The sequence below is a fragment of the Desmodus rotundus genome, chromosome 7 (genome assembly GCF_022682495.2).
Source record: "Desmodus rotundus isolate HL8 chromosome 7, HLdesRot8A.1, whole genome shotgun sequence".
In the NCBI taxonomy this organism is placed as follows: Eukaryota; Metazoa; Chordata; class Mammalia; order Chiroptera; family Phyllostomidae; genus Desmodus; species Desmodus rotundus.
In genome coordinates this window covers 51,739,036-51,755,080 of record NC_071393.1, presented here as the reverse complement: position 1 = coordinate 51,755,080, position 16,045 = coordinate 51,739,036, and the positions used below count along the sequence as shown (strand labels likewise).

The 16,045-nt window shown below is 34.0% G+C and overlaps 1 protein-coding gene across 7 annotated transcripts in view; it reads right to left on the bottom strand.

The window, feature by feature from the left end:
- The window catches only part of RALGAPA1 (Ral GTPase activating protein catalytic subunit alpha 1), a 256,935-nt gene that overhangs the window by 201,674 nt on the left and 39,216 nt on the right, over positions 1–16,045 (bottom strand). For all 7 annotated transcript variants that reach the window (XM_024551309.4, XM_071221931.1, XM_024551306.2 and 4 more), the window contains exons 3-9: positions 15,968–16,017; positions 12,626–12,683; positions 8,751–8,794; positions 6,719–6,896; positions 5,041–5,156; positions 2,458–2,596; positions 1,267–1,475 (exon numbers count right to left, since the gene is read on the bottom strand). In XM_024551309.4, the coding sequence (XP_024407077.2) occupies positions 1,267–1,475; positions 2,458–2,596; positions 5,041–5,156; positions 6,719–6,896; positions 8,751–8,794; positions 12,626–12,683; positions 15,968–16,017 (794 nt within the window). The remainder of the gene's footprint in view (positions 1–1,266; positions 1,476–2,457; positions 2,597–5,040; positions 5,157–6,718; positions 6,897–8,750; positions 8,795–12,625; positions 12,684–15,967; positions 16,018–16,045) is intronic.

The window sequence follows — 16,045 nt, the reverse complement described above, 5'->3', positions numbered from 1 at the left end:
TCTACCTCTCTTTCTCCCTCCCTTCCCCCTCTCTAAAAATAAAATCCTCTCTCTATCCAAATCTTTAAAAAAAAATTTTTTAAAAGATTCAGTAAATCATAAAAAATGATACAGTATAAGATTTTTAAAATTACATGGCAAAATCTGAGAAAAGGAAAATAAAATAGTTAAAAAGTTCTGTAATACATACAAGTTCAGGTAAAAATGTATATTGAGGAAAAATTTAAAGTGAAAAAAGAAGATTTATTTAGAAATAATAGATTTTTAAATATTAGTCCTTCCATTGTATAGCTGTATAATTTTATACAACATTTCTGGACTGTACGTCCTTGTTGAGAAAAAGGGAACGAGTTGGTGACAAGACTTAAGTCAGCTATCTATTACTGCCTAAAAATCTAAAAAGAATTATGAAGGTCCTACAACCATTTAATTGCAAACTGTTTCCAACTGCAAAAATTTACTTGTAAAATTCAGAATATTTTTATTCATATAACTCAGGATATTTTTAGTAATATGAAATTCACAAACTATGAAAACTGAGAATCAGATATGACTGAAATTATCTTCTATACCTTCCAGGTTTTATTTTTTTGTTAAGAAAACTGTTGGTCCTGTTATAGGGGAGACCTGAGTTAGGGGGCTCCCTCTGCTCAGTTTTTATCTCCTTGCAAGAGAACAGGTAGTAGAAAACACATACAGAGCAAAAGAGATATCAAGTTTATTATGAAGTACACTTGAGCGCGAAGCTACACGTGAGCACCCAGCTAGTCTGAGTGCACGGACTACTGGGATTTTAGGGGGTTTATGCTTATATATATTTATAGTCAGCTTCTAGGTTCCCCCTCCTAGAGGATGGTTCCCTAGAGGGAACCGTCTCCTCCCTTTTCCAGACCTTGGGATGAATACAGTTTCAAAGGCTTTCTTTCCCAGACAGTGGAAACTATACATACAGAATTTCAAGCTCCCCTCCTCCTGTGCCATCATGGTTTTTCTTGTGACTTTCAAAACACTTGGCAATCTTACCAGACCAGGCTCAGGACTGCTGAGTTCATTGGTGGGACATGTCATCCTCCCCTTCCCTGCCTTAGTTTACTATCTATCCTGTCTAACAAGTTCTATAATTATTGTTAAAATCTGGATTTATAAAATATATTTATACAAAGTAAATATTACTATTATTTGATTTAAATGTACTCTAACCTAAGGCAAATCAGTTGACAAATCTCTTAAACCATTTCTAACTTTAGCAAGTTATGTATATATTACCTGAATATTCTTTGGCAAGACTTCACCTTCCATTCCAGGAATATGAGGTCCTGTATGTGGCTTTGGCTCAAGCCAGAAAGAAACTAGCCAACGAATGACAATAACACGAGCCTTAATGAAAGGCTCCTTTGTACAATATATTGCTTCATTGGTTTCAGCATCTTTCTTTATCATAACATAATGTGGCTTTGGTCTCATCTGTGGGATATCTATGCACAATAAAAAGGAAAAATAAGTAAGAAAGGAACTGTACTTAGAAAAATCTACATTTTAAACATTAAAAAAAAAACTGCGGTAATACCTTGGTTTTAGAAGTAGATTTAGTACAAAAATGACATTTAAAAATAATGTGCTTAATATTAGCATAGAATCTAGAAGAGTAAAACATACAGAAACAGAGTCTTTTTGAAAAATATCATTAATAGGCTCAATGAATTCTGTCTAAGCTTCTGAAATTTAAAATTAAAAATTGTATTTAAAATTAATGAGAGCTTACTTCAATTAACCTAAGATTGAGATACATATTTTGAAGTTATACAAAATATGAGATGTTTTCCTTGATTTTTAAAGCAAATAATGTTCCCAGTGGTAAAGGCTTGCTACTCAGACTAATTTAAGTCATTTTTACTAGCCCTAATGGTTCTGCCTATGCCTATTAGTTGCCTAAACTTGGCAGAGCTTAAAATAGAAACATCTTTTGGCAAAAAGGACATTTGCACATACAGACTGCCAATGCCTTCTGTATATAGCAGAGGTCTGCTTCTGACCCAGGATTTGTCCGTGAGGCTCTAGGCTCAAGGTTCCAACAAACCTCTTGGCACTGCCACTAAATACTGGACAAGGGATGGCCAAAATATGTAACAATGTAATGATTCACACAGAATTTGAGTAAGACATACTAAATTGAACTCCTGGGGGAACCTTAAAAAGGAAATTTATACTACAGTGAGACCTGTCTCATCTAATAGGTGAGATCCAGAAAGTAAGCTTTTAAAAAAATCTCTTCACTTTCAATGAAAATTTCCTATTAATAAAAATTATACTTTCGGTATAATCAACATCTCTAATCAGTCAATACAAATATTAAATGTTGTCAGTTTTCTGCAGGTAACAAGCATCATTTTTACACTGAGGTATGTTTTATTCTTATGTTTGATTTTTTTTTTAGAAAATTTCTAAAGATTTACCTACCAAGTACAGGATGATATAAACTGTTTTCCTTGCACATGTTTGGAAAAATATAAGGCAAGTAGTATTTCTTAAAATGTGAAAACAAAAATGAAAATCCCCTTTCTTGGTTTTCTTTGTTCTTCCATTCTAAACTTTTTACCTAAAATACAGAATACAATTAGAATCATCCCAGAAGCAAGAAACAATTATTAGCTATAATAAATAAGCTTATAAAAGGTTACTTGAACAATACACCAAACTGTTACACTGTGAAGATATATAGCTATACGTAAGTATGTATATTTATGTGCATAAATATATAAAGAACAAATCTTAAAAACTGGCCTAATGACACACAAATACATTACATAGGTTATATTCCAAAAATCTCAGAAGTTAAAATGTGCTCTGGAAAACTGTCAAAGTTGATTCAAAACTCAGTTCTACTAATGACAAAAATACTAATGTTCTTTTCCCTTTGCATCTTCTAGAATACTTCAGCCTAAAAGTTGCACAGAATACGTGAGGGGCCAGGGGAAGTGAAAGCAGGGGCAGTCAAGTGCAGTAGTCAGAGCCTAACCACAAGAAGTAGGGCATCCGTGATGGGGGTAAAGGCAGCAGCAGCCTCGAGTGGACTCAGAGTCTGAGAGAGGTGAGGGCGATGTCCGTAAGGTGGGGGTGTGGGGGTGACAGCAGGAGGAAACAAAGCAGTAAAATATGGGGTGTGAGAATTCCAGTAGGGTGAGGAAGTTATCTAAGTAGGAGGATGATAAAGGCAAAAAGTGGGCCACGATGAGATACCATCATATACTCACTTCAGAATGGCTAAAATTACGGGCTAACCTTACCAACTGCTGGTGAGAATGTGAATCAACTTTCAGTCTCATACACTGCTGGTAAAATGTAAAAGGGTACGACCATTTGGAAAGCAGTGTGATAGTGTCTTAAAAAGTCAATATCCACCTACTCTTCAACCCAGCCGTTACGCTACTACTGGGTATTTATACCAGGAAAAGTTTACGTCCACACAAAGACTTGTTTACCAATATTCATAGCAGTTTTATTTTTAACAGCCAAAAACGACAAACACTTCACATTATCATCAACAGATGACTGGATAATAAATTGTGGTATATCACTAAAATGGAAAGGTACTCAGCAATAAAAAGGACCAAATTATTAACACATAGACCAATATGAATGATTTTCAAATAATTATGCTGAAAAAAAACAGTGAGACTAAAAACAATCAAAAATCCCATGTACCACGTAATTCCATTTATATGAAAATATGGAAAATGCAAATTATAGAGACGAAAATCAGATCAATGACTGCCTGGGGATGGGGTGGTGGGGAAGAATGGATTACAAACGGATCCAAGAACTTTTACTGGTGATAGAGGTTCATTATCTTGATTATGGTGATGGTTTCATGGGTGTAATCAGATTGCTTATTTCAAACACTATAGTTTATTGTGTGTTAACTATATCACAACAAACCAGTAAAGCAGTTAAAAAATCTACATGAAGTACAGAAGTGTTTAAAAAGAAACTGGCAATAATAATGATAACAAAAACTGCACACTACAGAACATTCGCTGTGTGTCATGCACTTTTTTTAGTGTAAGTACTTTGCACTCATTTTTTAAATATCACACACCAAAATGGGGTAGATATTATTTTTATCTCTATTTTAAGTACAAAGAAGTAATCTGCCAAAGGTCACACTATACAAGATCCAAACCCTGGCAAACTCCTTCAAGGTCCAAATTAACTTCATAACGTTTGTTTCTGAGTGACAGAGAAGTTCTGTGTTTGGAAGAGTTACAAGAAATGTGTCATGTGCTAAGAGTGTTTTCATCAGTCAGGACAAACTCACTTCATGTCTTAGAGATGAACAGATTACTTTACAAAATACATGCACTTGGAAATGTAAAAAGTACAAACAGACAAATAGGTTTAAAATGTTGCATTGGCTGGTGTGGCTCAGTGGATTGAGCGTTGGCCTGCAAACCAAGAGGTCCCTGGTTCGCTTCCCAGTCAGGGCACACGCCTGGGTTGTGGGCCAGGTCCCCAGTCAGGGGCATGTGAGAGGCAATCACACATTGATGTTTCTCTCCTTCTCTTTCTCCCTCCCTTCCCTTTTCTCCAAACATAAATAAATAAAATCTTTAAAAAAATTTTTAAAATAAAGTGTAAATTCCATTTCTCCCCGATCTTCAGCCACCTCTCTAGCTGCTGCCTCTTGGCAGATTGATCCCTAAATCAAAATTTCTAGATTTTCATTTACAGTACCACAGCTGCTAATTATAAATGAAAGAATTATAAAGTACTAAACACAAATGACTCATATAAGGAGGTATATGTGAGTCTACTTTAAAAATTTCTCCTCCCAGCTTCCTTTCTAAGAGGTTTATAATGTCCCCAATAATTTTTATTTCAGAAAGGACATACTAACATATTTTTGAAAGTAAAAACTTGCCACTCTTCCTTTAGGATAACAAGCAAATAACTACTATGAAAGAATAATGGTAAAAGAAGGGGAGAAAGTACTCACAAAACATACATAGCAAAGGAGGTGGTATCAAAGAAGATAACATGTACCTGAATTACTATATATTTTAAAAGTGCTTCAAGAAAATAGCTTGTGAGATCTTCTTGCCCTTTATCTCCTGATTGTGGGGGGACAAGAGGAGTGATTTCCTCTATAGTGACTTGAGCTGTCCAAAGACAAAAGAGAAGTTTAGTACAATTACCAAACAAATTTAACAATGCAATAATATGACCCAAATAACATTTAACTGCAAAATATGTGTGCAATATTGCATATATGTAATATATGCTGTACTGCTTGACAGCATTCTAATGACTGAACCTCAAAATAAACCTGAGATCACCCTGACGGCCCATCACAACAACCGTGAACTGTAACACTCAGCTGCTTCATGAACCCTGGACTGAGGGAATGTGACACAGCCCTGCACAGATAGCTATGTAGGAATTAAAGGTAAGTAACGTCTCACTTGGGAAAGAACTTCTCATGATATTTTAAAATTCACATTAAGAGTATCTATTACATAAATTCTATATGAGAAACATTTGAATAAGTATGTGTTTATTCATCTATGAAAAAAAAATCTGATTACACTAGGTAATGACCATGCTTACTTTAAGGTAGTCCCTTTATTCAAAGGATGAAATACTATTTCCGTCTCAAAAAGAAAGAAAAGTTAACCTCTTAGTTCCTTGATTACAAAAGTGTACTTATAAAATAAGAAACTTTTATATATTTTTACTTCTCAGATATTCAAAAACATTCATTATAACAAATGCAAATTCAAGAAAAATCAACCCACGACTAGGTGAATTCTCTTAAATATTTCTTAAGCAGCACAGTCAGTACCTGGTTTGGCAGAGGCAGGGCTCTAAATTATTTCTCAGTATCAGCCAAGTAACCAAGTCCGCTTACAGAAACGGACAGAAATTTTTTTTTACAATCCTCTTTGCACAAATTAAAAGACACTTGTGCTTTAACACATATCCAAATTAACTCAAAAATGCAAGATGATACATGACATTTAGAAATCAGAGACAAATGTAAACAGCCTACATTAACTGTGTATTTCTGATGCTTTGACATCAGGGGCCTTGAGGGCCCTGGACAGAATGCCCTTTCCAGAACTATCTAATTCCTAGAGATAGTAAAAATAGGCCTGACAGTATGCCTTTTATATACAAACCAGCCAACCTGAGTCCACACCTCTACTGCCTCCTCTATTGGACTCACACTCAGGGCTGCTATTTCCCCACCCAAATCACCCTAGGGCCAAGTACCAGACAACTAGGGACAACCCTCACACACCAGAGCCTGCTGAAATTTTCCAAACTAGCCAATTCTAGTTCTGCTCACTCTGCACTGAACATTCTTCCCCGCAGAAATCACAATAGGGGCTCTCGCCCATGACCCTCACCCCACATCCCCCATCCCACCTGACTGACCCTTGCGCTTCCCACTGCGGCCAGCCTCTCTGGTGTGGCATGCCCTCTCCTCTTTGGATATCTGAACAACACATATTTTCTTAATGGCTATCATCTCCTGATCTGTTGGCCTCGTCAGACCTGATGAATGAAACCTGTTTTAAAATTAGCTTACCCAGTTAATAGACATTTGTTTAAAATACATTAACAAACTACATAAGAAATTTTAAAATATTTAAAAATATATTAACAAACTGCACAGAAAATTTAAAAATACTAATGTATAAGATGTCATGATTCTTACTTTCTTGAAGGTTAAGTGGAGGATTGATGAGATTATCTAGAGTCCGAGGTCCATGTTCAGACTGTGGGGCTGCAAACCCAGGGATTAAGCAGGAAAACATCCAGAGCTGCTCTCTGCTGCAGTTATGCTGAAGAGCTTGCAACCATAATAAGAAAAGGCGAACACCTTCCCGCCTGATCTAAAATAAAAAAAAGGAAAAACAGTATTTTTACTTATCATGCAAATACTTTCTTCTTTTTAAGGCCAAAATTCTCCAGAAGATGAGTACAGAATGACACTTTACAAGAGAGAAAGGAGAGAGGAAAGAAGAAGGAAGAAATAGAAAGGAAAGGGGGTAGATACTACACCCATGACATTTATTAAACCCTCATTATCTTTATATCTAAGTTCATGGATTTTGAACAAATAAAGACTGAATTTGGCTTGTAACTACTTAAAGCCATCAGGTAATTTTTATTTTACAATTTCTAATTGTAAAAAAATGGGAAAATCATTTCCTTCTTATTTACTTCCCTCCTTTACATAAACCACCAGTCTAAGCAAGAAGAGAGAGGACAATGACTCTTCCTTGCTGTAATAAGCTTAGTAAAAGGAGGAATGATTATGGGGAGCCTGGTGCGCTAACTCAATGCTCTTGTCCTTAAAAAGCTTTTCACTGTCTGAAATTATCTCATTTAGTTATCATTTCTGCTAAGCTGCAAAGCAGGAATTTTGACCTATTTATTGACTGTTTTCTAAGCACCTACAACAATGCCCCAAACATGGAAGACAATATACATTTCAATGAATGAATGAATTCACCCCCAGGGAGAGAACTGGAAAAGATATTATATTTTTTTAATTCAACTTCAGATAAGCAAAACATAAAGTTTTTCACTAACCTAACCTCAGTGAACTTTGGAAATCATCCAGCTACAGCTCTGATAATGGCCACTATCAAAGCTATTTAACTGCTTCTACCACATGGTTTGGTCAGAAAACAGGCTGAAGATGTTGTAGGAAGACGTATTCCTTTGTACTGCTACACCCAAGCCTTGATGTCAAAAGAACCTACAGTATAACTTTTATCTAACCGACAGCAAGATGCTTTGGACTGGGTAGCTTCTCTTACCATGTATAGTACAGTGAGATGATGACAAAGAAAAAAATTTATATAGATCTCCTACCTTCCTCTATACTAGCTATACTAGCTGTGATAAAATGAATAATAATTTGGTGAATGACTAACTTTTGTCTTTTGGAGACCATAGAGTAAAGTGTTTCTGTAGTAAAGTATTTTTCAAGTTAATGCAAAGGCAAAAGTACAACAGTTTTCAATAGCCTGGTCAACCTAGTATGTATTTTCATACACACGGGGTATGTTGCTATATTTTAAATGAATTCACTACAATTAAGTGGACTAAAAACAATTCAAAATTCTTTAGGAAAAAGTTGATGTAAAAAATGACTACATGTGCCCCGAGTGGTGTGGCTCAGTGGGTTGGGCATCATCCTGCAAACTGAAAGGTCGCTGGTGTGACTGCAGGTCAGGTCACACGCCTGGGCTGGGGGCTGGGTTCCGGGCTAGGGAGTGTGCGAGAGGCAATGAATTGATATTTCTCTCCCACATCTGTATTTCTCTCTCTCTTTCTCCCTCCATTCCCGTCTCTAAAAATAAATAACATCTATGTTCCAGTTAAATGTGAGATCACATAAGCAATAGAAGAAAAAAGCAAACAAAATATAACCAGAGACACTGAAGTTAAGAACAATCTAACAATAGCCAGGGGGGAGTGGGGTGGGGACAGTGGGAAGAGGGGATCACAGGAACTACTATAAAGGACACATGGACAAAACCAAGGGGGAAGGTGGAGGTGGGGGAGGGAGGTGGGTTCAGCTGGGGTGGGGTGGAGGGATGGGGAGAAAAGGCATACAACTGTAATTGAATAACAATAAAAATTAAAAAAAATAAATAACATCTTATAAAAAGAAAAAAGTCTGTATGCTTTATCTACTTTTTAAAAAGTCATAGAAAAGAAATATCATAATATACCTTCAAGGAGTTTCCTGTGTGAAGTAGTTTCTTTAAAATCAATCCTAAAGAGAAAACATTAAATATTCACATCTTATATTTTTCTAAATGTCAGCATTCTCAGTCAGATTTGAAAACACTTTAAAACAAGCCCTTGGCAACCTCCAAATTATTGTTGGTGACCGTGCTATCCCTCTGGCCATAACCTTGGGACCAGAAGAGTATATAAAAAGTCACCTATTCAACACATGGTTTATGGCAATTAAATATGATGTAGTCTATTGAAACAAACTCTAAACCCCCAAACTGCATTCAATATAACAATCTGTATGCACCTTCTATTAGGCTGAGAATAGAATTAAATATTTCTCCACCACTAATACAAATTAAAAACCACCACAGAAAATTTCCATTTAGTGAAGCATATAAGCACCTATAACTCTAATATTTTCTAACAAATATTTCCATTGTATTGACTTTTCAAAATATTTAAAACCATCAAAATATATAAAACCATTGTTTAAAAAAATTATACATTTCAAATCTACAATAAAATACTGAAATAACACTAACAAACATCCAGAGGTCCACCATTTGTCTAGACAAATCTAAACACAGTTTATGTTTCTTACAACTTCGAAAATTTCATTTATTCACGTAATCTATAATGCTTTACCTAACAGCACAAGCACCAGTGAAGCCTCCTGTGAACCGTCCTGACTCATTTTCCAGAGGAAACCATTATCCAGATTTTGGTATTAATTATCTCTAAAAATATTTTATATTACTACTTATTTATAAATCCATAAAATAATAGAATTGTTTTTATGTTTAAAAATTTATACCAGTAACAATAATTTATTCCATAGCTATTTGTTCTAATCCTCTATTTTTTATTCTTTCTAGTAGAGTTTATATACAAATGATCAAGCCTGTATCAAGCCTGATTAAGACTTTATTTGGTTTAAGTTTCATTTGTCACAGAAAAATAAGGTTTAATGTTTCAACAAACTGTTGATTTACCTGCAATTCCCTTCCTTACGTGTGAGCAAACTCGGTTTCTTAAGGCAATACTAAGTAAAGCCCAGTCATGAGCTCCCCTAAAAATTTATGTATGCTAAAGGCCCTGTGGGCTCATGTACTGGATCCTGGAATAGAACACAAGTGGAAAACTAATCAAATCTGAGTTAAGTTAGAGGATTAAGAAACAGCGAAAGCAAACCAAAATCTTGTACGTATGGTGTCATACAAAACATGTCATTCTATACATTGCTTTTCCTTTTACATCTAACATTAGCCTCTGATACTTATATTGATGTATGTAGCTCTAATTATTTCATTTTAACTGCTCTATTATTGTATGAATATACTGTTCATCTTCTTAATGTTAGGACATTTGGTTTGTTTTCAAAATTTGCTTTTCCAAAGAATATTATAGTAAATGTTCTTGTTCATGATTCCCTGTATGCATGAGTTTCCCCAGGATATATAAATAGAAACAAAATTAATCACAACTTTACTAAATATTGAAAACTTCCCTCCAAAGTAGTTAAGAAGATTAGCAGTACTGCTAGCAGCACATGAGAGTACTATAGTAACACATTATTGGCAACACAAAAAACTGGTCGATGAGTGCTACATGTTAAGTATCTTAATGTTTTCATTTGATGTCTCCTAGTGACATTCAGCACCTTTTCATTTGGCCACTTGAGTTTCTGCAGATGGCTTGTCATATCTTTTATTTTGCAGTTGGGTCATTTTGTTTAACATGAGAGTTCCTTATATGTACTGACTACTAATTCTATGTCAGTTCTATGAATTGGAAGTACATTCTTCCAAATAACTATGTTTTTACTGACTGGGATGGGTGGTATCTTCTATGTGGAAAAGTTTTAAATTTCAATACAGTCAATTCAACATGTTTTTCTTTTTACATGTATTTACTGTGTCTAATTAAATACTACCCTACCTTAAAATTATAAAGATAAACCAGCCCTGGCTGGTGTAGCTCAGTGGATTCAGTGTGGGCTGCGAACCAAAGGGTCGCCAGTTTGATTCTCGGTTGGGACACGTGCCTGGGTTTTGGGTTCTTTCCCTGGTTGGGAGGCCTCTGAAAGGCAACCTATGGATGTTTCTCTCCCTCTGTTTCTCCCTTCCTTCCCCTCTCTCTAAAAATAAATAAATAAAATCTTTACAAAAATAATTGTATCGTTGCCATACATTAACGTAATATTTTAAATAACTACAAAATACATATTCTCAAGAGCAATAAAACATTCTCCAGGTGAGACTATATTCTGAGCCACAAAATATCTCAAAAACTTTAAAAAGATCAATGTTATATAAAGTGTATTTTCTAACCACAAAAAAATTAAGTTAGAAATCACACAGGAAAAAAATCGGTGCTAGCATCAACTATTCGAAAAATTGAAAAAGAAAATCACTCATAGGCATATGGTCAAAGAAACCAAAAGGGATATTAGTATTTTCAACTGAATGAACATTGAGTCACTGATTTATTTTCCTTTATACAGAAGACAAAAAAGAAATAAGAGTTTTTTGATTCTTCCCAATAACAAAGAAAAATAATCACTTATGTATATTCTCAAGTTAGATATTTATTGGAACATTATTAATCATGACAACTAGATAGACTAATGGTCTATGGAGATTTAAGTCTACATTCCTCAGAAGGCACAGTGAACTTCTGAAGCTCAGACATCTCAAAAGGCTGCCTCGCAGACAACCTTTGAGGGCATTTTTACGATTATGAAATACGAAACAGGGTTTCACTTCTACTGAGCACCTTAGCAGCAATTCATGTCTTCTTTGGTATAATGCCTATTCAAATATTTTTCCTATTTTTAAAAATGGACTTTTATTATTGAGTTTTAAGAATTCTTAATTTATTATGGGTGCCTCATTTTTAGTCTCAAACTTGACCTAAGAAGTTTATTCTAAAAGGCTTTACTGTTTTGGATTTTTAGCCCTGTATCAATACCCCCTCTGTAAGTCCAAAGTTCTCTTTTTTTCTTCTGGATCACCTAATTGGTATGACTTACAGTTTCAAAGTCTCAGAGATTTCATTTGCTATAACTGGTTAAGAAATGTTTCTCTTAAAAACAAGGCTAAATAAATCTATGCCTTGTTTTTAAGAGAAACAAATACAATTTTTACAAACGAACATAAGGGTTATAAACATTGTACTTCAACAGATCTGGTGGCTGTCCGTATATTCCCCAGAAGAGAAGGCTGATGAGAATCACTAGCAGTCAGCCCTGACATCATTGAACCAAAGCCAGCAATTGCTTACCTGCAGATTCCTCTATAACATGAAGAGGAATACCTTATTATTATACCTTGAGAGCACTGGGGTGACACTGCCATTGTTACAGAACCAGACTCGAAGTCAGAAAGTATCTTGGTTTAGTATCTGGTAACAGAAAGGCTGTGAACTCCTGCCTGTTTGGTCTCTGACGATAACCCACAGCAGGTTTTTTCCCCTCACTTTTTCTCATCACCTTTGTTTCATAAGCTGGGAAGCTCTATTTTGACTCTTAAGCAGTAGCTTAACTCCAGTTCTCCCCCTTTTTTTGTGGGGCAAACTACACTGCTTGCTTTTGAACCCGGAGCCCATTGCTTCTGCTCTATTTGGCACTTTACATTACTTTTCCATTTTTGATTCACAAAGATATTTATTTTGACGCTGAGCCTGCTTTTATGTTTTTGGTTTTGTAATACTACCATCATGCTAGTGTATGCAAAGTACAGGAACAGAGAGAACAAAGAAATTTAATATGCCACTGTGATAGGAAATCCTTCATCCATGTTTTTATTTTATATTCCCAGTATTTAACATTTATTTCAAATGGTAAATACACATTTAAATTACTTACCAATACTATGAAACTGCCATCGCTGATGAATCCTTTCTGGAAGAAGTTGTAAAATTTTCTAAAAATCAATATAAATAAAACAACAATAAAGAAAAAAGAAGGAAAAGCAAAGAATGAATCTATATTCTGTGAAATGTGAAAAATTAAAGAGCTTACACTAAGGCTTTAAGAGTTTCTCATGTAAAAGATAGTATTACAATACAAATACAAATTAGTCTTTCAGCTAATCTGAGTGCTGGCACTATTTCTGCACTGGCATAGGTAACTTTTGAAAACCCCCCCCAAACAACAAGCTACACTAACAAAGACTTGAAACAGTAAATTAATGATATTTATAGTTTGCAATGACATGGAAAATATATTTCAAAATGCTTATTTACTATTCTTAGAATTTCTGCATTGTGGATATCACTGATAAGTTTTTAATTCTTTCAGAGTTAAATTCTTTAAGATTTGTGACATTTTCTCTCTTCATGTAGTTCTTTCTCCTGTTTTGATAAATCATGAGCAAATATTTTGATTTCACCAAAATCTCCTGAAATATTTGTACTACTGAGTTAATTCATGTGGACCCAAAAGAATGTATGTTATAATGACTATAGGTTTGAGAACAAAATTTTAAAATTCAAGGGATGTATATAGTTAATATATATAATATAGGTTTCCACTAACTGGAAATAAATGATTTTTACATATAATACTTTCAGATTTTTGCCTTTAATAAGTTCTTTTACGTATTGCATATGTGTGGATTACTCTAGACTCACAGCTGCTGTACGTACTATGCTGCTGAACTGAGCTCCCAGTATTCCGCTGACTGAATGACATTTGTGTGTATGTGCGGTGTTACTGCAGCTCTTACTACTACTACTACTACTATTATTATTATCATTATTATTTAAAACTAGACACTTTATATAATGGTATCTTACTAATCCTCACACCTATCCTAAAAGAATTTATTAACTTTATTTGACAAATGAGAAAATGGGTTACAGTAATGTGTTTAGTTAGAAAGAATAATAGCCCTGACTGAATAGCTCAATTGGTCAGAGCGTCGTCCCAACACGCCAAGGTTGTGGGTTCCACTCTTGGTCAGGGCACATACAAGAATCAACCAGTGAATGCATAAATAAGCAGAACATACTGATGTTTCTCTTTCTCTCTCCCCTCCCCTCTCTCTCTCTAAAAATAAAAACATGAAAATTCTTTTAAAACTATATGAAAATTTTTTTAAATAAAAAAAGAAAGCAGAAGAACAGAGATTCCAACCTCATCTTTCCCCATTCCTCTCTCTCTCAAAATAAATAATATATGAAAATTATTTTAAAAACTACAAAAATCTTTCAAAAACAAAAAAGGAAGCAGAACAGAGATTCCAACCTCAATATGCTTATTTCTAAAACTTGTGCTTTTATACTATTCTGCTCAAAGGATAGTATGTATGTTTTTTATGCCTCTCTATCTTCCGTTTGATATGATCTTCTTTAGTCCATCTCATACAAGAGATGATGAAGAAACTACAAAGTTCTTCACATATAAATGCTGGTCCCACATGAGATAGATAAACTTCTTTACCTTTGCCCTCTTAATATTTCTTCCATAGCTAGCCAACAACTGTATAATTATATTTATTTTGGTGTAGAAAAATAAAACTATAGAAAGTTGAAAAGACAAGTTTGTGATTACTCAAAAGCATTCCTGAATTATGACATGAAATTATTATTTAGACTTAACCCCTTATAAAATGTAAATAAACATGTCTATATGTTTTTATGTGGTTAATATAAAAATGAATGTAATTGTGTATACTCTTAAATGCACAGAAAACAGAATATAAATCCTATGCCATATTATTAATATTACATAATGAAGCTTTTTATTCCAGGAAGAGCAAATCACTTTATTTATAATTTCTTCATTTAAAAAAATCAGCACTCATCTCTAAAGGCATGTATTTATTGTTTCTATTATAGGTAGAAAACATCACCAAATATTTTTTTCCAATAGATGAAAACCCCCTATCTAACATCTTTTTTCCTAATAAAATTTAGTGATTCATTGAAGACAAACATTACTGTTGAAAGAATAACTAATGAGTATATATTACATATAGAAAAATAAGTATTATTAATAGAAAGAATACCCTGATTAACTTATCAATCATTTCAGTTTCCTGAATTCAGCAAGGATGAATGTCTGAAGGAAGACTTTACAGCAATTATTATCTTGCTTTCTCTGTGGCTACTTTTAATCTTTCTTAAAACATCTGTGTTTTAATATTTGCCTTATAAACAATTCATGCAAACATTTGGGGAGGTAAATATAAGCAAATTCCTCTGGGTTAATGACTAACAACAATAAATGCAGAACAGATACCAACACCAGTTACTTCTATCTGAAACTCTAAAAGAAAAAAACAAGCTATCTTTTTTTAGCTGTGACTAAATCATAGCTAAATCAACAGTTAAGAGAGGTATAAGATTGTTCAAATTCTTCTAAACTCCATCAAAATACAAAACAGTAAATTTTCTTTAATTCATAGCACAAAGAATCTTTAGGAAGTGACTTCCAAATTCCTTACTATGCCTTTCAAGTCACAAGGTCTAATCTGGCTTTCTCCACATCTTCGAATTCTTGATAAAGAGCAGAAAACTGCTATCACTGTTTGATTTCAAAGACAGGACAAAGAGCAATGAGTTATTTTAAAAGCAGGTACTTGAGGGGTAGGGAGCAGATGGAGGCTTACCCTAGTTTTTATTATTGTGGTAGAAATAAAACACAAATTTTAGCAAAGTATCAAATGTTGCTGTTTCCTTCTGTTTATTTAGCAATAAAGACTTATCCCACAACCATCCAAAGCAACATAGAACTACAATTACTGAACACTATTTCATATATGTTTGCAATGAAAAGCAGTTAAAGCTGAAACTATAAATTCTTTAGGTATATAACAGTTCTATGAAATTATCCTCTCAAGTATTTTAGAATTAAAAAATAAAAGTTCTCCATTTGCATAAACCTCCCTCAAATTAAAATTTTAATTGTTTGTAAACATATTAAATATAGTACCAATTTTCTGGTGTCAAATGCATAAAAACCTAATTGTGTCTATAGGTGAAAATAGTATGTGTACCTCAAAAAATAATTATTTTTTGAGAATTAAGTCAGGTATATTTTCAGGTTAAAAAGAAAAAAAACCAACATGATTCAGTGATTTTGTTTTTGAAAAGCACAGCAGATTCACAGTGTTGTTTTATATACTTTATAATTCAATATATTCTTTTGTATGTTCCAAGAACTATTTTTGGAAAAAATAAAGTTAGGCTAGCAGGCACTTACCTCAAAAATAAAAAGTATAGCATCCAATTCCTCCCTTTGAGACTTGTGACCTAAAACATTTTTACAGAAAAATATTTT